The 27,008-nt window shown below is 41.8% G+C and overlaps 1 protein-coding gene across 1 annotated transcript; it reads left to right on the top strand.

The window, feature by feature from the left end:
* The first annotated feature begins 747 nt into the window (after window positions 1-747).
* Window positions 748-13,004, top strand: LOC148509152 (peptide YY-like). Its single transcript, XM_088443563.1, has 4 exons — window positions 748-843; window positions 7,334-7,521; window positions 9,309-9,392; window positions 12,142-13,004. The coding sequence occupies exons 2-4, from the start codon at window positions 7,334-7,336 to the stop codon at window positions 12,164-12,166; spliced, it is 297 nt and encodes a 98-aa protein (XP_088299689.1). The 5' UTR covers window positions 748-843; the 3' UTR covers window positions 12,167-13,004.
* The last annotated feature ends 14,004 nt before the right edge of the window (window positions 13,005-27,008 follow it).

A 27,008-nucleotide genomic window follows, 5' to 3' on the forward strand; every position in this document is an offset into this window, starting at 1 on the left:
TAGGAGAAGAGGTCTATGACATTTGAAAATTAACTTTAAATCATACCAAGTGCTCTGGTGTAGCTTATAGGTTATATGTAAATAAACAGGTCTATAGTGTCATATCCTCATTGATATACAATAATATTCGTTTTAAAAAAATTACAATGACCAGTAATCCACCATCTTCCTAGTTAATATTACTGCATGCACTGATAATCTGCTGTCATAGGTTCAAAAGTATTATAGGAAACTAAAAGAAGCAGCAACACAAACAAAAGAATCATACATAATGTCTGGGAATATTAAAGTGTTTGTTGAACACATACTGTACAGTGATAAGCAGTGATTTAGAAGCAATAAACTAATAAAAGCAGAGGGTCACTTATTTTTACCTGAACAAACAAAAGTGAATGTCTAAACATTCATCCCCAACATAAAACCTCAGCATAACTAATTAACTTCTATCTACAGTGATAAAACACTAAAGCAATTGAGTTGTAAAAGATGATTATGTCCAAAACCTTAAGGTTAATTGATGGTGTATACTGCACCCACGCACACCTCTACCATTACACCTCCCTCTAGTTTTTAAATCAACCCCCCCCACCCGCAAACACACAAAACACCATAATAGCCAACTGATTGATCAATTAGAGATGAGTGAGTTTTATGTCATAGGGGATGGAGCAGGGAAGTTTGAAGGGGAGGAGGAGCAGCCATTCTCATGCTATCACAAGAGATATAAACCCACAGAGGAATCAGCAGACAAAGCAGATTGTCCTGAGCTGCCTGCAAATAGAGAGATAGAAGAGCCTTGGAGCATCTTTACCTGCGTGCACCGTTCCTACCTTCCATCACACAGTAAGTACCATATCCTTACAGGTGACCAGGAGTCCAGTCACTGGCTTCCATCTCATCCTCACTAGATGCCACAGTCTCATCAGTTTCTTTTTACTGTATCTACAAAATAGTTGTAGCTAATCCCAATGGTATTTAGATTGCATTCTCCAAAATTGTGATGTTTTGCAATATCAAATTTTTACTTAATTTGTAATGCAAACATTCTTGTATACTGACAATACAGTATGTGCATTAACAAATAAAGAGGAATTTATGGAGGTAATCATTTTACCTGAAACATTCTTCCTTAACTGAGAATTCAAAGTGACATTTTTGTTTAGTCTCTTTCCTACAGTATATACTACAACTGCTTTAGCGATAGAGCAACTGGAGTACTTACTGTCTGTCTGTCTATCTATCTGTCTGTCTATTTATCTATCTATCTGGCTTCAGTGGAGAAGACCTCACCAACTTCTCCATGGTTGCCAAAATTGAGCATTCCTTGAAAAAATATATTAATGCAGACTTTAGAATGCTTCTTATCACAAACAGCCCTTGTGGGGGAGCCTCCAGTACTAGCAGTGCAGAGAAACAGACTGCAGACATTGGGGTGCTTTAAACAAATCTCTCATGGCTAATCCTCCTTCTCAACCTTCCCACCACAGATCCAATTGTTTATCTGCCAAGCGTGAAATGAAAGTACATGTAATTGTCAAAGTTCTTACCCAGGAGTAGTTACAAAAAGATTATATAGAGTGATAGAGAGATTATATTGAGTGATAGGAGTAGTTATAGGGACATGTAATATGGAGTAATAGGACGAGTTATAGAAGGAGGTTATAGGGAGTAAAAGGAGAAATAATGGAAATAGGTTTTATGAAGTAATAGAAGGAGTTATAGAGAGCTTATATGAAGTGATAGGAGGAGTTATAGAGATCTTATATGGTGTAATAGGAGGAGTTATAGAGAACTTATATGGAGTAATAGGAGTTATAGAGAGCTTATATGGAGTAATAGGAGGGGAAGCAATCGGGAAGCCGACTGCCTAAATACCGGCAGCCGGCTTCCTGACTGTCATATCCCGGCAAGGGTGAAATGCCGGGCGTCTAGATGTAGACGCCCGCATTTCCCCGATGCCGGGAGACCGACGCCCGGCATCCCGATCGTAGTGATGCCGGGCGCCGCGAGCGGACAGCCGCGGGGGGGGGGGAGGGTTAGGTTTAGGGCTCCCGGGGGGGACTTAGGGTTAGGCACCCCCCCGGGAGGGTTAGGGTTAGGCTAGGGGGAGGGAGGGTTAGGGTTAGGCACCCCTGGGGGGGACTTAGGGTTAGGCACCCCCCCGGGGGACTTAGGTTTAGGCAGCGGGGAAGGGGGTGGTTAGGGTTAGGCACTTAGAGGGGGGATTAGGGTTAGGTACTTGGGGGGGAAGTTAGGGTTAGGCACCCCTAAGGAGCATTAGGGATGTTAGGTTAGGTTAGAAGATACTCACCTATCCACGATCGGGATTTCCAGCGCTGTCGGGCTTCCGCTGCTCGGAACTCTGTCGGGCTGCCGCTGACGGGAATCGAACTGCCGGCCATGCGGCCGGCGGTATTTCATACCCATTCCAATAGGAGGAGTTATAAAGGGACTATATGGAGTGATAGGAGGAGTTATAGAGAGTTTATATGGAGTAATAGGAGGAGTTCTGAGAGCTTATATGGAGTAATAGGAGGAGTTATAGAGAGCTTATATGGAGTAATAGGGGGAGTTATAGAGAGCTTATATGAAGTAATAGGACTTATAAAGGGACTATACAGAGTAATAGGAGGAGATATAGAGAACTTATATGGAGTAATAGGAGAATTTATAAAGGGACTATATGGAGTGATAGGATGAGTTATAGAGAGCTTATATGGAGTAATAGGAGGAGATATAAAGGGACTATATGGAGTAATAGGAGGAGTCTTAGGGAGATGCAATATGGAGTAATAGGAGGAATTATAGAGAGCTTATATGGAGTAATAGGAGGAGATATAAAGGGACTATATGGAGTAATAGGATGAGTTATAGAGAGCTTATATGGAGTAATAGGAGGAGATATAAAGGGACTATATGGAGTAATAGGAGGAGTCTTAGGGAGATGCAATATGGAGTAATAGGAGGAATTATAGAGAGCTTATATGGAGTAATAGGAGGAGATATAAAGGGACTATATGGAGTGATAGGATGAGTTATAGAGAGCTTATATGGAGTAATAGGAGGAGATATAAAGGGACTATATGGAGTAATAGGAGGAGTCTTAGGGAGATGCAATATGGAGTAATAGGAGGAATTATAGAGAGCTTATATGGAGTAATAGGAGGAGATATAAAGGGACTATATGGAGTAATAGGAGGAGTCTTAGGGAGATGCAATATGAAGTAATAGGAGGAATTATAGAGAGTTTATATGGAGTAATAGGAAGAGGTATATGCGGTAATAAGATGAATTATAGGAAGATGTTAAATGAAGTACAGGATGGAGTACTATACACAGATGTTCTATTGAGTAGTTAATAGTAGAGGTTAATTAGAGGTTATATGGAGTAATAGGAGAAAGTTATAGGAAAAGTGGCAGAAATAACATGGGTGTAATGTATACGCCCCACTCAAGCAAGACCTTAGGGAGAAGTGTGTGAGCAGTGCTGTCGCTGCTCCATGGCCCCTGCATCTGGCTAGCCTGGTGCCTGGAACGGCATCCTGCAGCAAGTAGTGCTGCTGCAGGGTTGCTTGGAGCATCCACAGTGTGTACAGCTGCCAGAGTACATGAGAAGCTCTTCACTTTCTCCTGCTGGCCGCCCTGCCCCCTTTTGTTAAACCACGTGTTTGGGGGGTAGAGTCTGCACTCAAGACCCTACTTCTAATACAAGTAGAGTTGAGTCCTCTTTTGAACAACGCAAGTGCAGTGTGCTCAAGTGTGAGTATGAGGGCGGGAGTTTTCCTTTGGGGCCCGACAATGCATTGTTTGACCCCTGAATAGGAAGTGTCAAAGTGAGCGGTTTCATGGAGCAATCCATAGAATAATAGGGAGAGGTTTTATGGAGCAATTGGGAGAGCGCCAGTATGCGAGTGTGAGAACGTCAGTATGAGAGCGCCAGTGTGAGAGTGCCAGTGCATTATTTGATCTGGCCACTACTATGGGGCATAAAATGAACAACTGCTGTGGAGTCAAGTGTCTCTCTTGAAGAATTGGGGGCTTCATCCAAAGGTTCTATGGGGCCCACCATGTTCTAGCTATGTCCCACATGACATTCATGTGTCTTTAATGCTTTTGTTACTTTTAGATTTCGGGGGATTCAGATCTGTGCAAAGGGGGCCTGGTTCATGTCTCACCTGTATCTTTGTAGCAACATATATAATATATAGTGACTTAATGCTAGCTGATACGTCCATCTCAGTTACTGGTTACATAAATATATTGTGTAAAGTTCACAATAAATGAACATGTCCTTTAAAATGAATATCCTATACTGTTGTACTAAAGATTGTAAACTTGCAAGCAGGGTCCTCTTACCTTCTCTGTGTTGTTAATACCTAGGGGCCTATTTAGCAAAGAATATTTGTGGGACATTCTGAAAATGTTAATCATCCTCTGAATGTATGTTTGGGAGACTGCAGTAGATATCTGCTATGATACCCTTGTTTTAGCTCACAAAAGCAGCCCTTATATGCTTCTAGGGTGGCTGCTTAAATGGTGACTTTGCCAAGATCCGGAATGCAAAGCATACTGGGACCCATTAGCCTTTGTAGCCTATTGGCCACAGATTGTAATAATCAATGGGAACTGAGTCCCTCCTCGACAACAGCTGCTCACACATGTGTGGTCAGATGACCGTGCATGCTCAGTAGTGCAGCCATCCCCCGAAGCAGAAAGCAAAGTGATCACTTTTATTTATTTATTACCAGTTATTTATATAGCGCACACATATTCCGCAGTGCTTACAGAGAATATTTTGGCCATTCACATCAGTCCCCAGTGGAGCTTACAATCTATATTCCCTACCACATGCTCACACACATACACACTAGGGTTAAATTTTGTTTGGAGCCAATTAACCTACCAGTATATTTTTGGAGTGTGGGAGGAAACCGGAGTACCCGGAGGAAACCCACGCAAGCACAGGGAGAATATACAAACTCCACACAGTTAGGGCTGTAGTAGGAATTGAACCCATGACCTCAGTGCTGTGAGGCATTAACGCTAACCATTACACTTTATTTTTACACACCGCAGGAATGGGCTCCTATCGTAATGCCCTGTCCCTGTATGTATTTATAATTGCATGCCAGCGGTCCATAATTTCTTATTGCCGTGATAAGTCTTGTTTTATCCCTGTGTTGTTACCATCTGTAACACCAATATCTTAATACTGTTACAAGAAACAATAAAAAAAACATAAAAGATAAAAACTGTGTACTATTTGGAGACTTTGCTGTGATCTCTGTACCTCAGGAATGTGCCTAGCAACAGTGTCTCCTGCTGTTGCTTTGTCATGGAACCCTTCTCTAGTAATGCTTCTTGGCTTTATCCCACACTCGTAGTAGAGACATTTTAGGGTGATGAAAATGAGGTTGCTGACTATGGCACACAAATTCATACCCATGGCCATAACTAGGGGTGTGCGACCGGTGCCTCTGCACAAAGACCACTCTGCATTCAGATATTCACGTTTAGGGCCTGATTTAGAGATGGATGATCTTTGGATGCAGCTGCTATGCAAAAATATGCTAATGCCTGCTGGAGACGTCTGAAGAAAACAGACGCCTCCTGCCAGCATCTCAGATTTGATGCCTGTGTCTGAAGATGCATGATCGTATCAACAAGGCGACCATAAGTAAGCCTAAACTTACTCGGAATGGCCACCTCCTGCCAGCTTACGAGGCCAATAAATCTGCATCAGAAGACGGTGACACTGGTCTCGACGCTCCCGGAAAACCCGTCCGATGCCCCAATTTTCTGGAAATGCAGACAGTGCCCACCCCCAAATGGCTGCAACCATCGGGTTTACCTACATTTCTGAGTCAGGCCCTTAGTTCCATGCATGTAATGCAGTAGCAAATAAATCTGACTTGCTTTCAACTCTACTTCAGGTGCATAGTCTGCTTCTCCATGGCCTTTCACATGCTCTATGTCTGAATCTTGACTACAGCTAGTATCCAGCACAGTTCCAGCTCTTCCTCAATTAACTAGCGGAAAAGTAGGTGACCTTACTTGTGAAATGGGTGGGGCGGGTCCATGGGGAGGGCGCAGGGCCAACATGGCATGATTCTATGAGAATCGCATAATTTTTATTTCGCCGCCTCTTTATAGCCCTGTGATTCAAAGCATTCTGCAGCAAAGGGGTGGGGCCTGATAATGCAAAGCACCCAGCCCCATCAGCGGTCAACTGTATTTCCCCACCAGGCTTCTCCCAGAGGAGAAAAAGAAAAAGTCGACAAGTATGTATAGGGAGAGAGGCTACATGGAGTAATAGGAGTTATAGGAATCCAGTTTATAAGGAGTAATAGGAGAAGTTTATACACAATAACATGAGAAGATAAAGTTGCTCCTGCACAAATGATCTTCCAATTTAAAAACAGTATTTGAATATATACAAATTACATAAGTACAGTTATCATTGTTAGAACTCTCTTCCCCATAATCTTTTTATCTACCTACAGCCCTCAGTCAATTTAATCATGTATGATAATACACTTACAGTACAATCAAGACATAATGGGTGTCAGTGGCAAACGCAGGATTTCTAGAGGGGGGTTTCCAAATACGTGATTTTAGAGTGAATGTGGCCAGTCCATGAAGAGGGTAGAATTAGCACTTGATCAGCTTCAATATGCGTCATACAAAGTGTATTGTGTGTCAAAATTCCAGCATATACAGGACCAGCAATCACATTAACCCATTACATGCGGCAGTAGGGCCATCCTGCCTGAGCTGAATGTTTTTATTTTAGATGTGGGCACCATTCCAGGACATAGGAGCAAGTCAAGGAGTCTGGGGGAGTAGCAGAAGAACCTAGCACTGCCCCGGACATACTGTATATGTACATATTGGGCTCTATAGCAGCATATCCCTAACAGTGAATGTTTTCCAGATCTCCTAGTAAGCTGGTGCACAGGTTATATATTACTGACTGATACAGGTGGTGCTAATTATTTCATTTGTGATACTGAGAAGAACATTCAGCACTAGTAAAATTCTATTACATTACTATTTCTATTGTGGGCTGGGGAGGGTGGTTTCCAGGCAGACGGAAACCCCCCCGCGTCTGCCTATGGGTGTGGCCTATTAACAAGTGGAGAATGACAACAGTGGTGTGGCCAGGGTCCTGACACAACCATATATCTATGGCTAGTATATTATACATTTTACCTTGTATTAGTAACATTTCAGCAAAAGATTATTGTTGAGGTTAGGAGTGTTTTTGAATTGTAATGGGTTATAGTATTCAAATCAGAATTGTATGAGTTTGTCTGTTCCACTGTGTCTCCAGATGGTGACCCAATTGAAGCTGTGGCCAATGATGATAGCTGTTGCAGTCTGCATCTTAATATGCCTAGGGACAATAGTGGAGGGATATCCACCTAAACCAGAGAATCCCGGTGAAGATGCTTCCCCAGAGGAAATGAGTAAATATCTGACTGCTCTGCGACATTATATTAATCTGGTGACACGGCAAAGGTGAGTTATTTCAACACGAGTGTATGACATCATACAGGAGAGACCTTATTACATTTTAGTTGTACATTTTCCCACTAATACTTGACATTATTTAAATAAAATGTATTTTGTAGTATGTACACCTGGAAATCAGGTCTTTTTAAAATTAATGTGCCAGTCATACTGTTTTATACCAGACGGTTGAGGTTACAGGCAAAACATACTGTAGTGCTGTAAAACAATTGCTAATCTATTTAGATCACATTGAGCTGTATGGAATGTAATATTCAAATGATTTAGTAATAATCATGTGCATTTTTATCCAATTAATTACTTAGTATTATTTACTATAAATAATAAAATTAAAAAAAGCAAACCATTTATAAATATTCGCATGCAATATCCTTCAATGACAAAAAGGTAAGAAAACAATTTAATGTGTTTTACATACATTAAAATATTGTAAAATATACAGTATCTATGTAATAAGTGAGAAAGTGTGTGTGTCTGTCTTTTGTCCTTTATGCACGACCAGAGTGTTCTACCTAGCTCCACCAAATTGGGCATGGTGGTGTAGTTTGACCAGATTTCGATTTTTGGCTTTGTTTGAAGTTCCTCAGGGCCATGGAGGTCTACATGGTGCCCCCCAAGTAGGCTGTGGAGTCTTTGATTTGAAATTTTGGTTTAAGCAAGTTCACTCAGGATGGCTCCCAGTGCCTAAAACTGCACTGATCTTTAGGCACAGGCTGATATGTACCAGTAGGGGACAGGCAGAGCTCCAACGGAAGAGCAGTGAGTCAGAGGATCAACTGTCACACTGCACCTGCACTGACAGTTACTAATTCCCTCCAAGTAAATTTCATATTCCAAGGGCTCCTATGTTGGTCTGCAGAGATTTCTGCTCGGCAATGATTTCTGTTCTGCACTGATTTCTGTTCTGCAGTGATTTCTTAAATTGCAGTGATTTGGGAAGCTTTACTGATTTCTGTCCTGTAAATGAAAGCTGCAGATGGACTTCAAGGTCCAATTTCAACCGAGACAATGCCAGGTATCCCAGCTAGATTAAAATTAAGCCAAAGTCCAATCTCACTCCACATTCTAATTACATTTTGGAACACACAAGGTAATGAAATAAGACTGGATTTTTGTAAAAAGGAAAGAGACATTAGCCATACTTGCCTTATAACCAAAGTATTTCTGCTCTAAAACAGCTGTCACTTCTGCACAATTATTTCTGTACATTTTTAAGAATTCTGGCAGATTATGAACTGCTCTTCTATGACATTACATTCAAGTATAATATATATAATAATTTGCTATCGTAGTATAGTAGATTCAAATCAGTAATAGTTGGCAGGTGAACTCAGTGGACTAACTGGAGGTTGTAAATATAACAACTCATAGTCATGCAGAGCACAGTTGGAACAGCATTCCCACCAGGTATTACACATGGTCTAAAACAGGGGTTGCCAACCTGTGGTACTCAGCTGCTGTGGAACTAACATTGCATCATGACCTGCCACAGTTTTGCTATTAGATCATGCTAAAACAGTGGCAGGGCATGCTGGGATGTGTAGTTCCACAGCAACTGGTGTGCCACCCATTGCCTACCCCTGGTATAAAATATATAGACAGACTGGTGCGTGTCTGTATGGGAGGGAGATAGCTCAATCTTTCAGCATCTTATGAACATTTTCTACACTGACCAGTCAGAGTATTCTGGGAATGTCATTTGAATGTTACTCCATATGACATTGTAAAATGTGTTTCCATACTGTAAACATGCATTTAAAAATTCTCCTCTACAGGTACGGAAAGAGAGACAGTCCTGCTGACAATCTGCTTTCTGAGCTTCTGTATGGAGACAGTGGAAACCACAATAGAGGATCACGGTGAGTGAACTAGACACAGGAAAACAGGTTAGAATGTGACAGGAATAGAGAAAACATCAGAATGTTTAAGAAGCTCAAATGTAGTCACAAGGAAGTTGCAACAAAATAGGTTATTACAGGTCTTCATTGTGTTCCTCATTCATCAATAGTCAATTGCGCTTACATTTGTAAAATCCTAGTATTGGGGCTATACATTACACAGGTAGTGCAGAAGATATAATTGATGTATCCTGCTTACCTTGCAGCCCCATTAATCTCTGCAATCCCCATACACTAGTATGGGGACCTCCTTTCATCAAATTATAAACACTAAAAGTTTTCATAATTTGACTGCAGAAACCTATACCATCTTCAGATGACATTGCTTCCTAGAACCCTGCACCTTCCTATGTGAAGTAGGGCCATTCAGATCCCTCCGGTAATGTCAGTGAACTCTGTGCCTGATTCAGAGCCAGACGCTCTGAACGAGCGCCCACTCTGAATCAGGGTGTGTTTTTTTTTTTCCGTCCGGCCTTTTGGACGCTCGCATAGCTGTGGGTTACCACCCACAGCTTTTGTGAGCGTCCATGATGATGGTCGCGATGGTCAAGACCATCGCGACCATTGGGCTTGCGACGAGACCCTGCGGTAGGGTCTCGGTGACCGCAAGCCCTGCAGTGATTTTGGCTCTATCAGAGCCAAAATCACTCCCACTGACATCACTAGTGATGTCAGTGGGGCCGGACCCAGACGGTTGGCGTTTCCATGGGAACGCCTCTGTCTGGCAGCCACGCCCCCGGCACGCCCACCAAAGGGGGCGTGCTGTCAATCACCATCGACAGCACGCCCCCTTTGGTACGAGACCCATAACGACGGCTGCCCCGTCATTATTCGGGTCTCGCGCATGCCCACGACGGAGCTCCCTCCGTCGTGCGCATGTGCACTAGGGCACCATCAATCCGCTTGCGAGCGCTCAGCGCTCGCGAGCGGGTCTGAATCAGGCCCTCTGTGCGCATGTATGAATTCAAGTCACCATGCACACTATCACTGCCAAGTCAGACTCTGCAGTGTAAAGTTGTAACACTACTAGCAGCATAACTGCCAGTGTTAGTGATCGGGACAGTTGTAATTTGGAGTACAGTAGCTGTCCCTGCACATGAGCAGTCTTGAATTGCTCTGGTAATATTGTATCGAGTCAGATACCAAAGTATCGCGGGTATTAATTAATTTGCCTCTCAGTATGAAATACAAGGCTGCAAATCCCCATGAATGGTATTGTACCCCATCTCTTTACATAACATTCCTATAGTGTTTTTTGGAGTTACTCCCAATATTATTTAACTGCAACTGTTTATATAAGTAACAGGAACCTAGAGCTTTGTGTGCAGCTGGTGAAGGGATGTGCAGTGTGAACTGCTCATGCCTGGAGGTTTAGTTTTGTGTATGTGCAATCTGATTTGGTAAATGAACCAGTAGTTTAATTTCACACCAGCAGTAGGATGCAGTGGCACATGCAGAGGTGGTTTCTGTGTTTTCCCCCCTCCACACTACCCACCCTTCTATGCAGATGTTTCTCTCTGCACTCTGGGGGTTTCCTGGTGATTAATGCGGTGTGGTGTTTTGTTTTGATTTTTTAAACCAGAGCCCTATATGAGAGCTATATATATATACTGGCTAATAAAAACTCTTGCAACTTGAGATTCTCGTGTAGAGAGAGAGAGAGAGAGAGACAGAGAGAGGGAGAGAGAGACATGTACAAAGTCGCACTCAATACATCTTTGAATCAGGTGCTGTATTGTATCAACACAATACTTATCAAAGCCAAGTAGTTGACATATGAGGCATCAATATGCCTCATATTTCAACTACTTGGCTTTGATACAGTAAATATTATGTTGATACAATACAGCATGATGACATCATGTATCTGTGAATAAATGTTTTAAACTTTTTTGCTATTTGGAAGGTGCGCTGGTTTCGCTTCTATTTTTTGCTGAGAAGCAAGTAGGAGTGTGTTATGTTGTTTGATGCTGTCATATATCAAATTTATAACCGAGCACCTGATTTAAAGATGTATTGAGTGCGACTTTCTACATGTCTCTCTCTCTCTCTCTCTCTCACTCTCTCTCTTTCTCTCGAAATTCAATGAGCCGGCACACTGCAGGCAGGCAATAACTTGCTTGGGTGCCTCCCTGGGGCAAACTCACCCCTAATGCAATGTAATAAATTAAGTTGGCAATCCAACTCTCATCTTAGTAAGTGAAAAAAATAAACAGGTGCTTTAATCGACGTTTCGGGGTGCAGGCCCCTTCCTCAGAACACACAATAGTGACAAAATGTGGGACCAGCGTGGGAGGAGGCGGGTGAGTTCTAAGCTGTTTGTATTTAAGATTGTTATGTCACTTTGTCACTATTGTGTCGTTTTAAGCACCTGTTTATTTTTTCACTTACTAAGATGAGACTTGGAGTGCCACCTTTATTTATTATATTACATATACATGTATAAATATATATCTATCAATCACACTGCTGCATGGGGTACATGATGTAAAGAGAATGGGCTTTCCAAAAGTGAAAAGATCGTTTAAGTATTTATTCAGTATTCTAGGAAAGCAATTAGACCCTCCTAGTCATACAGTAAGTATGGAAAAAAGAGATTGCGACCATACAGAAAAAGGCACATATGGAAATATGTGGGAAATTAATAATTCCAGTAGGTTTTATATAAAGTTCTAACAAGTCTCTATTATGTGTTTTCATATTTCCTTAGGTTTGATGACTCCTACAACTGGTGACCGTGGCACCCTCCATTTTCTCCTTCCCTGGGTGGCCGCTTTTCTGCCTTCCCTAATTTTTAACGTATCAATTATTTTTATGCCATTTTGCATTCTGACTGTTTCCTGTATCTCATCTCCTAGCATAATGGGGAATCTGCAGAGTAGGCGGTGCCACCTTCATGAGGTATAGAGAACACGCGTGTGCGTGTTGTGTGTGTATGCCATCCTACGAGAGCTGCCTCCCCATGACACGCAGTCTGTGATGTTTGACAAGAAATCCACTGTGTCCAAAAATAAAAGCGAGTTTAATGGAAGTGAAATTGAGTAATGAATGTGCAATTGTCCATTTAATCTAAAAATACTGGAGATTTGGATTCCAAGACACTGGGGTGTGCATCAATGATGCCTTTATTTCAAGTGTCACTTCTCTACAGCATATTTGCCATCTCTCCCAGAACATCAAGAATTCCCTCTGACTCACTGAAGTTTTAGACACTATCCTGCATCCCGTACACTTCATAGTGAAATAGGCAGGTTTGATGAGATGATTCTCTGTTAAACATGATGCCAAAATTTGCACTTTTTTGCCACAAGGGTGGGCCAAATGATTTGATGATTCGCCAGCTTCACCCCTCACAGTGGCCACCTCCAGACTTTGCGGAGGGTGATTTTTAATTAATGGCTTGTATGCACTGCAGTTCCATTATTTTATTTGTGCATAACAATGTAACTCTGCTATGATAACAGACCTACAGTAGATAGTGGGAATGGTCTGCCATTGAAAGTAATGTTTATGGTCAGATCATTGTCACTTCTAAGTTGATGCAAAATTCTGTCTATTGTCTATACTATTTAATATATACAAAATATGTTTGTGCAAATAAATAAATATAAAAACGGATTGCTTCTTTCCATGCAAAAACAAGAGCACTTCTGTAATTATTCACAACTATTTAATAAAACACCAATAATGATACATCAATAAAAATAAACATAAATAGAATAGTATATAGAATCAATAGAAACAATTAGGATCCTGTTTACTCATGCAGTGGACTGTAGCTGGAAATGTTGTTACAAATAGTTAGCAGTCCAAACAGTTCAAGCAATTGCAGCAGTTAGTAATAGGAACATTTGCAACTTTAGAGGTTAGTGATACTGTAGCAAATGTAATAGTAGTAATAGTAAAGTCCATTAGCCAGATAGTGGCAAATGATTTTGTGAACTAAAACTGGCGAATGTGTATTGCACCACATATGTTACATAATATTAAAGGATAAAACATTATTCACACTGGTTTACCAGGGGCTGTCAAATATCCTTTGATCAGATAGTGGCAAATGTTGATCGAATTGCATGAACCAGATTATAAGATACTAGCTGGGATAGCTGGTGTTGCCCGGGTTGAAGAATGGAGGAGCTAAGACCTAGGTGCATATTCAATTAGTTGCAAAAAGTCGAAAACTTTTCACCTGGCGAGGTTTTCGCCATCATGGCTGGTTTTCAATGCAGAAAAGTATCGCGCACGTCTCTGCTAATCCCCGTATTCAATTAGAAATCGGCGAAAACGGCAGCTGGTGAATTCGGAGCTAGCAAAAAGTACTGTCAATAATGGGAAAACAGTCTGTACCCCCCGAAAAACTGCACTAACATAGGGGATCACTATAGGGGTGTTCTAGTAGCCCTAATAAAGCTATTCTGGTACTTTCGTTTTTTGAAAAAACTTGCTATTAGCGTCTTTGCATAAGTGGTGAAGAAGGTACTAAGTAATATTTTTTCAACAAAATAACTTGTCCCAGCAAATTTGGGGTACATGAAAATGGGTGCTCGCATATTTAAAAGTTGCTAATGTGAAGTTTTTAAAAATGTATAAAAAGCACCTTCCGCAAGCACCTGCAATCTTAAAAACACCTGGCGCATACTTGGGGATCCCCCTGGAGTCTATTTCGCTAGTTTTTATGTTTTTCCCCCAACTTTGGTATTTTTCACCCCCAAATTGAAAGTACTTTTTTGGGGTTTTCTTAAGTATTTTTTTCGTTTTTCTTTTACACAGTTTAGCTTTAGGGGGCTGTCCCAAGGGTGCTGTGTGGTTTCCGCAAGTTTGCACCCCTGAACCCCAATTCTGCACTTTTTTTCGCCTGCTTTCATAGGCAAATCTTTTCCGCCGAGTCCAATTCATTGAATTTCTGCACCAGCAAAAAGGAATAAGTTTTCACCTGGCGAAATTATGTTACCAGCGAAACTTTTTGCCGAAAATGGCTTTTCGCACCTAATTGAATATGCCCCTTAGACTGAATTGTTTTTTTGGTGGCTTGGCTATTCTGAAACTTATTCTTTGGTTATGCTTTAACAGTGAATGTTCCTGAAAAGGACCACACTTTTGATGGCTGAGTTGTGAAAAGAACTAAACTTAGTTTGAATATTGCATACTAGAGAGGGAAAGCTTTGACAATGAACACAGAAGTCATTCACACCTGGATAACTATGCAATTTAGGAGTGAATCACAGTGCAGGCAGGTGTATTTTCTGACTGTTTGGAATGGGGTATATTAGAGTGACTCACAGGACAGAAATTAGTATAGCTTCCCAAATCACTGCGGTTTCAGAAATCACTGAAGAAATCACTGCGGAACAGAAACCATTGCAGAGCAGAAATCAGTGCAGAATGGAAATAATTGCTAAGCAGAAATCTCCGCAGACCAACATTGGAGAGCATGGCATATGAAACGTGCTTGGAGGAAATTAGTAACTATCGGTGCAGGTGCAGAGTGACAGTTGATCCTCAGACTCACTGCTCTTCTGTTGGAGCTCTGCCTGAACCCCTCCCCCTTCCCCCACTGCTTAATATCAGCCTGTGCCTTCAGATCAGTGGAGTTTTAGGCACTGGGAGACATCCTGAGTGATATTGCATAAACTAAAATTTCAATTCAAAGGGGCCTGTTCAATAGGCTGCGAGATTAGCAAAAACCCCGCACCTGCGAGCTTTTTCCCTCAACGACCTGTCCATGCCCCAAAACAACCACAGCATGTCAATCATGCTGCAGCTTGTGGGCACTGCATGCAATCTCGCAGAATGAGGTCTTCACATGTGCAGTGCGGCATCTGTCCAATCTCACACCATCGGAGATCGTGATAAACCATCAGGTTTTTGTTCATCTCTGAATCAGACACATAGGGCCAAATGTAATTGGGTAAGAGTTTAGAAAATGTGAGGGTTTAGCAGTAATCACTCATACTATTACATTGGTCGAGTTTTTTCTTCAAAACGGGAAAACATCTGGATGAGATTTTAATTCATGAGAGGTTTTTGAGTCTACAAACATGCGAGTTTGCATGATCTTGGACTCTATTACATCGGACTCTATTACTAAGTTTAAAAAGTGAGAGAGTTTTCTGCTAAACATTTGCATTTTCTAAACTCTCACCCTATTACATTTGGCCCATAGTTTGTTGACAGCATAAAGGTAGGATACATATATACCACAACTCTATGAGGTCTATTTACTAAGCAGTGTTAGGAGACAGAGTGAAAAGTGATAAGGTGCCAGCCAATCAGCTCCTAACTGTAACTTTTTCAAGCACAACCTGTGAGATGACAGTTGGGAGCTGATTGGCTGGCACCTTATCACTTTTCACTCTGTCTCCTAACACTGCCTAGTAAATAGACCCCTATATGTGTTATATACATGGCATTAATATCAAGACATGATTTGATGTATGCCAAAAGAGAAAGTAGAAAGGTGCCTATTAAAATCATGATTTTGTCTCTGACCATTTCTATTTCTTCATACCTTTTACAAATGGAATACCTTTCCCCCAAACTCCTACACCTGCCCCTGAGTGTGACATATAAACAGACAAAGGTCATCAATAAATCTGCATTTCCATCACCCTTTATTTATATAGTGCTGACATATTCTACAACACTGTACTATCACAGAATTTTACCAGAGAAATTGGAAAACAATGCAGATTCAATATAGAATAGCAAATAACATTCAATGATGGTGCGTCAACCTAAGCAGCCTCTACCTAAACCGCTAGCTAACACTACAAATTATCAAGGAAAATGCAGCAAAATAAAATAATGAGGTAAAGATAATAAGCGCTGGTCCAACATAAAAAAAGCGATCTCTCAGTGAGACAATAAGATTGGAGTTCATACAGTACATGGATTCTCAAATGATGGAACTCCTCCTTATAAGTGCATGGAATGTCAGAAGCATATGTTCCTATTCAGATATATAGATGTCCTTGAGTCTCCAAACCAAATGTTATATGAATAAAAGAAAATAAAACAGCCTTGTGTATTATCCTTAAATAATTCAATAGAAAACAAGGAAATGCATGATGAAAAATCAGATATCAGGAAATAGATGGGAAACAAAGTCCCTCTAATTCAATGCTTACTTCAAATAATCTTGAGAGAGGCACATCAGAGTTTAGAGATGATGGAGCTTCTTATCCAGATGTTCCTTATACCCTCATGTAGAGGGCAATAAGAAGTGACAATAGCAAACTGCAAGTGCATTATTTCCAGCAGCAAAATGCATTCACACGAAAACGCATAGCACAAAAGAAACCCCAACTGGGATAAATTATGTATATACAGCATGTACAGTAGATGCTATGGAGTCTAGTGCTGGAGGCAGTGTGCTATAGATGCACCTTCTTTCACATTCTGAGGTAATGACCGAAGCTTACACCATCCTGGAAAATGATGCAGTCACTTATTATAAGAGTATCCACACAGTTGGCCGACACCACTCCTGAAAATCTACTGTTATGTACTTGGATTAGTTCAAATCAACAAACCCACAAATATTTTATATATTTAGCACCGCAAACTATCAACTGGCCCATAACTGTAAAAAATTAAAAAAAATCCCATCAAGAAATAAAACGTGTTTGGTGTTTTCCTGTAAGATGAACTACGGGGCTGATTTAGCATTGCACACAAGTGCATTGATGAACACCGATTCCCGATTATCGAGAATCTGCGCATACGCAGGACCCATTCTGTGTGTGTGCAGAACAGGTCCTGCGTGATCGCAAACAGCCCCTGCTATGCCTCTGCCTGATTGACAGGCAGAGGTATTTAAAGGGCGGTGCAGGGGCGGGGACGGCCAGCATTCACGGAAACGGGACGTTTCGGCCCCGTTTTCGAGGAGTGGCAAGGCTAGGGACTGCACCCATGGACGCAGTTTACTGGCCTCACAAGCCAGTCAGCCTGCGTAAGCTGAGGCTTACTCAGCTGTCCAATATCAACCAATGTTCTCGATGGTGATCCCAGCCTGCGACTTCCAGTGCCGGGATTGCAAATGCAGCAGGGGGTGCCATACACCTGCTGCATTTGCATATTAGAAAGGATGGAATTGCAAAACTGCTTGCATGCAGCTTTGCAATTCCATCCGAAGCTGAATCACCCCCTATATCAAAAGCCTGCAAAGCAATACAGTAGAAATAGCCCATATTGTCTGGTAGCCTCTCAAGAGCACCACACTCTTGAGCACCACGTAATTCCATATCTCAATCTTAAAAAGCCCCATCATATAGTTTAGTTCACCAGCTCACTCTTCCTATCCTCTACCCCCTCCTTTATTCCTTTCCCCTCTCTTCATTATGTTTCCTTCCCCTTGTTGAGTGTTTTCAGCAAATTTCCCTCACTCCTGCCCTGTTTTCCTGATGTCTATTATAACTGCATATGTTACACACAGCTCATTGACTATCTGCCGTTGTATGCTCATAACCTGGAAATGCATGTTTGTTGTTAATAAGTTGCTTATTCTTTCCACTTTCATGTTGTCATGAGATGTGCTTCTGTAAATGGTTTACCTGTATATGCTAGTACCTGTTTTACCTTGTTATAAAACACTAAATGAAAAGATTTAAACAAAATATACAATTATTGGTTTCGGAAGTGCATAATTAAAATAAGAACCTAAAAAAGGCATATTATGAAATGTCACTGAAACTATATATTGTTTTTTTCTAAAATAAAGGAGATTAACACATTATTCTATTAAACATTACATTAAGTGTTTATTTTAAATTTAATTAAAAATGTTAAAATATTAATGTTACACCTCCACCCCCCTTCCAGTGACATTAGCTGGAGTGATACAGTGATCTGAGTGTGATCTGTGGGTGAAGAGAGGGACGGAGTGATGCAGCTCTGTGTGATTTGTACTTTCAGAGAAAGAGGGGCAGGGTGAGACACAGAGCTGTGGATTCTTATCAGTGAGAAAAGAGGGGACATCTCAACTGGGGCCCCAGGGAGGAGCAGAGGGTTTTAGTAAAGGATGTCGACACTCCAAGGGAAAAAAACATGACATGACATATCCAAGTAAGAGAAAATGGGTCAAGAGTATGTCACATGAGCAGGGTCAGGTGGGTCATAAGTCAAAGTGACAGTTGTAATGGCGAGCGGCAGTTGGTTGTTGGGGGAGGTAGGTATAGTGAGGATGCGGAGGAGGAGAGCGGTAGTTTTCTAAATGGTGCTTCAAGGGAGAGAACTGTCTTTACACAAATTTTGTGCGGAATCAATATCTGAAGTTGAAACCTAAACATGTGCTTATCTTTGAAAATGGTTAAAATGGGAAATTGTTAAAATATTGAAGAATAAAAAATTGTTTTCCTTTGGGTGTTGACATGCTTTACTAATACCAGAGCAGAGTGATCCTCCAGTGCCATACATTGTTCAAAAGAGGGTGAGTCACCCCTAATTATGTTGTGAGGGAGAAATACTGCACATAGCAGGTGCAGATAGCCCATATACAGTATGTGTTGCAATATGGAATGCAGTATGTGCTGCCTCCATGAATGCTCTATATATGAACCATTCTTCTTTACCAAGATGGGTACTGTTTGGTCTTCTGCTCATGCACAGCGCCATCTTGTCACTATGTATGAGCGCCACAGCATAACATAGATGTGTTCCACTTAGGTCCAGAGGCCTTGCCAGAATATCCTGCATACTGGCCTATTCATACAGTGCATCCTGCATATACAAGCTCCGTGACCTATACTGTATATGTCACCGCCTGGTGACGTATATGCTCCGCTCCTTTCAGATCAGCCAGTGTATAACCTGACACCTGGTTAAGTACCTGGACTGTTTGGTGTTTCTGCAATTCCGTTTGGTGTTTATGCTATTAACTCTGCATACCATCACCAAATAGCACACACAAATCAACAGGTTATGGGCCCAGGCACACAATTGGAATGTACCTAAAATGCCAGAAGACACGTAACACAGTATGCCAGCATAGAGTGTAAAACACAGCTTGTCAGCAAAGTGTGTCAGTGAAGAGTATTGCTAAAAGCAAACATCATTGAGACTGCAAAACTCTATTAGTGCACAGCATGTACACCGGAGTTGCATCCATGATGAGGTTCATTAAGCTTAAAGTGATGGAAAATTACACCACCTAGAAATGTGCAATGAAAATGCAATTAAAGTGGAGGTGATGTAGAAAGTTACAGTTGTCCCAGGTGATAATCCAAGCCCAGAGAATATAGAAAGAACCATTGGAACAATGGGCTTGAGTGTTGAACAAATGTCAGCAAAAGACATGAGCATTACAGGTAGCATATAGGGATTGGGGCCTGATGAGAAGAATTGGTCTGAGACGTTTATTATGTAGTACCAAGTTAAGTGTATGCGCAGGTATGAGTGACTGCATTGGCAAAGTGTGGCTCTAGTACTGCGGATGTGCGGCTCTATCTTGCCACTGTGTACGAGACACATAGGCCCGTATTCAATTTGATCCGCACCCACGATACTTTTTCGCCTCCCGGACTTTTCACCTACTTCGCAGGCAGAAAAGTATCGCGCGCGTCCATGCATATCCCCGTATTCAATTTGTAAGGACACGAAAACGGCTAAACTGAAACAAGCTAAAGTCCTGCCAGATTTGGGGAAATCAGCCTGACAGCCCCCAAAATATGCTCTGATGTGGGGGTTCACTATGGATTCCCCCGATTTGGCTTGCTGAAGGTATTTGGTGTTTTTAATCGTGCTCAATAGTTGCTTAATAGCATTTTTGTATAAGTGGGGAAGAATAGTATTTTGGAGGTTTTTTTTCCTGAAATTAACTTATCCCAGCAAATTTTGGGAACTTGAAAATGGGGACCAGCATATTTTAAAGTTGCTAATGTAAAGTTTAAAATATTGTGAAAAATTCACCTGCGACATGCGCCTGCAAAGTAAAAAACACCTGGGGCATACTTGGGGAGCCCCTGGAGTCTAGTTCGCTAGTTTTTAACTTTGTCCCCCAACTTTTTTTTTTTTGCCCCCAAAATGAAAGTAATTTTTTGGGGTGTTCTTTAGTGGTTTTTTTTTTTTCTTTGATGCAGATTACCTTTGGGGGACTGTCTTAAGCCTGCATGGGGGTTCCCACCACGTTCTACCCCAAAAACCCAATTCTGCACTTTTTTCCACCTGCCATTCATAGGCGAAACTTTTTCACCTATTACATTGCATTGACATTCCACCTAGGCGGAAAGTCTTTCAAGTTGAATACGGCGATACTTTTCCGCCTGGCGAAATAACGTCATCGGCGAAACTTTTTTGCTGATCTCGGCTTTTCGCTTCAAATTTAAAACGGCCCTTAGTGGGAGACAGATGTCTCCCCATTAGCTTCTGAGACCTGTGACCTACTGCTCGTAAGACAGCACCTGCACCGCTACCGCATCCAAGAAACAGTCACCGGCTGGTGACCTGTCTGAACCCAGATCCGCTTCATGCTCTTCAACGAGTGTAACAGTGAGAATGGCTGTACTATCATTTGCTCAATAAACCACACTACCTGGCAGGGGCGTTTCTAGTGAGGAGGGGGCCCGTGAGCAGTCTCTGTCATGGGCCCTCTCTTCTCCATTCGGCAGCCTGCAGCGCTCTGAGCTGTGCGCTGCCAGCGCCAGAGTTATAGACTCTGGGCACTAGAGTGTGCCCAGAGTCTATAGCGCATGCACAGGTCACTGGGAAAGTGTCAGCGGCGGCCATTTTCCCTGTACTGCGCATGCGCAAACGATGGGAAAATGGCCGCTTCGGCCATTTTCCAGACGTTTTTACAGCGCCGCACCACCGCGCCAACATGGGACTCCTTAGAGGTAAGTATATTATGGGTGCAGGGTGTGCAGTGTGAGGTCCCCCTGGAACCAGGTGCCCTTGTGCCCTGCACACTCTGCAACCATTATGGATACGCCCCTGCTGCCTGGTTAACCTACACTGGACTTATCCTTGGGTCAATCACACAATCCGCTGGTTGGCGAAGGTTGGCATAATTATTTTTCATTGGTACTGCACATGAGTCAGGTAGTACCTGCACAGAGTGTTTGTCTTTTCTCATTTGTATAAATACTGTCCAACAGCACAGCCCATTAAAACCTGTGGGGGCTGCACAAACTATACAAATGTCTGGAAAAGCAGAGAAATCACTTCTATAAATAGGGAATTTACATGAAAATTACTTTCTCCAGCTTAAGTGCTTGATTTACTCCAAGAGAGGCAGAGCAGTGATAAATAAATAAAGAGATACAGAGCTGTGACAAATGTTTGTGGATTTGCAGTGGTGGTAATAAGCAAAAGCTAGTTTCAGCTCTACCCATGTGCTCTAGCATACGACGGACTGTGCAAGCACTGAGATGCCAACTTTTAATGCTCGTGGACAGTGCAACTATGTTGGCGGTTCTAAACAGTACACTAACTGTGCACCATCGCTGTCACTAACGACAGGCTGTGGTTGCCTATGGCTGGCGTAGTGTCTCCTTCTGAAAATCCTCTAAACATGGCCTCTATGGTTGAGGATCTGCATTTGAGAATGCAGCTGAGTTCACTTACAAGTAACACTCCTATTACATGACCATGAGACGGCCTTTTTTGTGTGCCACCTCCGAGGAACGCCAATGGTCTTGCGCCGCCATTCTATTGCCTGCTGTTGCATATGGAGCCATACCCAAGGGTACCGTATGTGCCATTGGATTTTCAGGACATTTTTGAGCATGCGCAATAGCATATATCGCTCAACTGCGTAAACTTCGGCACTGCGTTTACCGATGAATCAGGCCAACAGTACAGGATAGGGATGGGCATCGATCTCCAATCATTTAGAAAGATTAATTTGCATAATGTATCAAGATTTTGGATCAATTATGGAAAAATGGAGCCTAGTTCACGGTCAAATTTAGATGTATGGTAGCAGATATGTAACGGGCTTTCATGGACAGTAACTGGGAAGTAACTGGGGGATGGCTAAAAAGACATATGGAGATGTTGCTTCCTATTGAATTGTCTCGTATTGCATACAGAGATGCACAGCTGCTCACATAAGAGGTCATACTCAGATGGAGGTACTGGCGCATGCAGGGGGGTTTCTGAGTACCCAGAACCCCCCTTCCCTGATGGACCAATTCCTCCACCCCTACACTGACCACATGGAGGGGATGGAGCCAGTATCAGTAGCTCCACCCTTCCCCATAGCCCTGCAAATCACTGCATTACACCAGGAGGGATTAGGCCTAATAATGCAAGGCGCTCATCTCTATCAGCAACCTGCAGCAGCTGCATCAAAAGTGTAGGTATGTATGTATACAGTGTTAGTTTGTATGTATGTGTTAGTGTGTGTGCGTGTTATAGTGTATATATAATATATACAGTATACATATATAAAACCTGCTCTCCAGAAAATCCTGCGTGAATGTCGACCTAATTAACCGAACCACCCTCTCTATATAACACTCTTATTACTCCATATAACATCTCCTTATAACTTCTCCTATTACTCAATACAACCTCTCCCTGTAAAACATATGATTACTCTAAATTTTAGAGCAAGTCGCAATGTGCACAGATCTCGTGGAATTCCACACACTGCGCATGCTCCAAAGGTAGGAATTGGCTTCTGCACATGCGCTGAATCAGGAATGCACACACAACGGAAATTAGGCACCTGCTTCAGACAGATCTTTAGCACAGCATGGGGTGAGTGCAAGCCCATATGCTAATGATGATGGTTGCGGAAGTAAAAACAGTGGGCATTTCTAGTTTCCACATGCAGACACAAAGATTTTTAATATACACTAGCGGATTCTCATATTAGCATAAGGAAGTAAGTAGGGGGTCTATTCATGAAGCAGTGAAGTGTCCTGTTTAGCTGAAAACAGGGCACTTCTTGCTTTGAGTCATTCATAGAGCAGTGTACCGTTGGAGAAGTGTATTACTTCTCCAGCGGTGCACCAGCTCCTGCATGTATCGCATCACCATACTATTGTATGGTGAGTGCAATTCATAAAGCTCAGCTTTCCTTTTCTCTGCTTAGCACTGCCCTCGCCATCTCAGGATGGCGATAGCGGTGTTGTTAGGGGAGAAGAGCAGCGAAGACCTCCATCTTCCTACCTTCTCCCTGTTGTCTCCTCCCCCTCCTGAGCCAGCAGCCAATCAGAGGTGCCCAGGGTATATGCATATGCATATTCCGGGTCACCTCCTGCAGTGCTGACTGCTGGCTGGCAGCTGCCCCTGCTGGCCCAGTGCCCCCCCCGTTCCACTTCCTACCCCCGCTATTTTGAAGTGACCAGATCGCTAACTGTGGACTTACTGCTTCACTGTGCAAGACAGGTAAGTGTATATGAATTGCTACTTATCAAAGCTATAGCTCGCATCAAAGTGATGTTATCTATAGTGATAAGTAGCAATTCTATACCGCACATCTTCATGAATAGACATCTAGGTTACCACTGTAGAATGGAAAAGTGAGCCTTGGATCCCTATTACTCCTCCTATTACCCCATATAACCTCTCCCTATAACTCCTCCTATTACTCCATATAGCCTTTCCTTATAACTTCTCCTAATACTCCATATCTCCTTTCCTTATAACTCCTCCTAAAACATATAGTCTTTTCTCATAACTCCTCCTATTACTCCATATAACCTCCCTACAACTCCTCCTACAGTATTACCCCATGCAATCGCTCTGTAAAAAACATCCTATTACATTATATATCTCTCTATTTGGCCTATGTTCCCCACAAGATGTAAACCATTGGTGAGCCACAAAAACAGGAAGACCAGATTACAGTTTGCCAAACAACATCTAAAAAAGCCATTACAGTTCTGGAACAACATCCTATGGACAGACCAGTGTTTCAAGTTCTTCATTCTTTATTATGTGGTGCCATAAGACAATGATAGCCTCTATTAATTGTCTTTTATTGGATGGACGCCTCAGATGTACCAGTTTTTTCAAACTGAACCACAAATGTTCAATGGGGTTCAGGTCTGGGCTGTTTCCTGGCCATCCCAGCACCTGCATGTCATTCTCCGTGAACCACTGTTTGCATATCCATGCAGTGTGGCAGGGAGCTGAATCCTGATGGGAAAAAAATGGGGCATTATCTGGAAAAAGATCCCTGATAGAAGGTAGAAGTTTTGGTTGTAGGATGGTGTCAATGTACTTTCTGCTGTTAGTGTGCCATCTATGACATAAAGGTGGCCTACAGCATCTACTGTCATACATGCCCAGATCTTAACACTTGTAGGATTCTCACTTGAATGCAATTTGGATCCCCGATGCGACATTTCCGATATTTTCTCCCATCACTGCCTAATATCGATGTCTTAGTTTCGTCACTCCATATCACTTGTTTCCACTGACCTTCTGTCCATGCAATGTGTTCTTTTGCCCACTGTATTCATTTCTGCCGCTGCTTTTTATTTAGCAATGGCTTTTTTCTGGGAATCCTACCTTTTAGGCCAACCTCCGTTAGTCTTCTCCGTACCGTTCTTGCACTGACAAAAACACTAGTTGTACTCACGTCACTGATAATGGCCACAGATGACATCCATCTGTCCCTGACGCAAATTTGTTTTATTCTCCTATCCTCAACAGCTGTTGTGCACCTTTTCCAACCATTTCCTTCTTTGTTTTGTATAGATTGTGTTTCCTGATAGCGTAAACAAAACGTTCGTTCGTACTCCTGATGTTGTCACATTCCCACCAACTTCTCTCGCAACTGTTGCTGTATACGAAAGACCATTTTCACGTAACACCACAATCCTGGATCTCTTCCTGGGTGACCAGTCACCACTTTGCCTGGATGACATTGTTGTATTTATTTTTTACACCGTCGTTAGCACTAAACAATACACACAAACATCCAACCATAATTGCACTTCAGTAATTAACTTTAATCTGCAAAATGAAACAGCCAAACTGACCTTTCCCACCTTTGAACATAACCTTACATAAACGACAGCTGATTGGTCCTCAGAACGACGATTCCGATTGGCTGGTAGTAGCTGTTAATACAATCCGCTTCTTGAATCTAACGCATCTGTGCTTCTTTGTCTGACTGAAAGTAGCATAACTTCCCTTGTAATGCAAATATTTGACCTCTGTTTATTGTGTTGAATTCAGCATTAAATTTCCTTTCATTTGATATATGATTCATTGCACTGCGGGAAGTGAAACAGTTTTTATAAGCATTCAAAGTTGAAGAACATTCAAATTTCAAAATGTGTCCAAAATTTTGGCCACCAGTGTGTATATATGTATAAATATATATATATATATATATAATATATATATATATATATATTTATATAAAACATGACCATTTTTTCCGGGCTAGATACCCTGAGTCAGCATGCGATACTGAGTTAACTGGAGCTATAGATGTCCCTTCCTTTAGGGGCATCAACACACCCAAAAACCATAGGAAGTGGCCGATATACCCATATACATAGCGGGACTAGCGATCAGAGGGTAGTACTGCATTTTATTGGGGCTAATCGTCACCTTGCTCGTATACGATACAGAATGATTGATCATAGCCCTCAGCCAGTGAGATGTGGAGATTGTGACCTGCTTTCATTGCAATGTGAGGCCCAATTGATTCACCGACTAAATGGCATTTTTCCAAGGGGTCTTAATGGGGCGCTGATTCTGTCATATTTTTAATAACATATTTTGTAATATATTTTGTTATATTTTATAACATATTTTGTAATAGGATATGTATTCCTCTATTTTTGTAATAGGAAAGGTATTCCTTTATATGTTAATCTATTAAATGATTATAATTGTTCTATACGCTTATTTGTATTGATTCATGCTGTTGTAGAGCTTTATCTGTATGTTTTTGATCCAGTATTCTTGTAAAGTTTTCAGCTATAGTCTATGTTGCACAAAGAAATAAATAGAGTACCGCTCCTTACAATGCACATGCGTGGTTGGCACCAACACAAGGCTTCAATTCTGAATGCACTGACTTGCAATGGTCAAGGCAGTACAATTTATAAGTTCACATTCAAATAGTCCTTAGGGAATAAAATCATTGGGTACAGGCAGGGATATGTGTATACTCGACGTTGGATAAGTCAGTTCCTTCTCCTTTGTGTGTGCAGCTGGATCTTCATAAAGCTTGAGGGCCCTGCCGATGACTATCCCATGCTGGATTTCCTTTGTCTTACAGTATAATTGGTGAGGGGAAATAGTTGAGTTTCAGGGGCAGCACATTACATTGCTTAACTACAAATAAAGGGATCTAGACCATTACATCAATAATATTACATTTATATTTACAGCAGAGATGCAGTATTTATCTATAAAACAATACATATTAAATGCCGTGGTCTAAACGTGGTCTAAACTGATATGAGACGTTGAAGTTATCTGCTATCTCCAGAAGCAGCGCTGAACCAGAGGCTTCTATAGCGGTGGTGACTAAGAGATCTGCCAGCTGAGAAGAGCTGATTACTGGGCTATGTACAAAGTTCTTAACCGTGATGTATGTGAGCATTATTACAAGTAAAATTATACTTTTAATACTATTCTCACGAGTGTGCTATTCCTACTATCTGC

This window comes from Taudactylus pleione, unplaced genomic scaffold (genome assembly GCF_031769625.1).
Source record: "Taudactylus pleione unplaced genomic scaffold, aTauple2 ptg000331l, whole genome shotgun sequence".
NCBI classification, from domain to species: domain Eukaryota; kingdom Metazoa; phylum Chordata; class Amphibia; order Anura; family Myobatrachidae; genus Taudactylus; species Taudactylus pleione.

What these genes read in the sequence shown, in the direction of transcription:
- LOC148509152 (XM_088443563.1), top strand. Translation starts at nt 7,334, where the DNA reads ATGGTGACCCAATTGAAGCTGTGGCCAATGATGATAGCTGTTGCAGTC. An exon ending in AATCTGGTGACACGGCAAAG is followed by an intron (nt 7,522 to 9,308) that starts GTGAGTTATTTC and finishes TCTCCTCTACAG; the next exon opens with GTACGGAAAGAGAGACAGTC. An exon ending in AACCACAATAGAGGATCACG is followed by an intron (nt 9,393 to 12,141) that starts GTGAGTGAACTA and finishes ATATTTCCTTAG; the next exon opens with GTTTGATGACTCCTACAACT.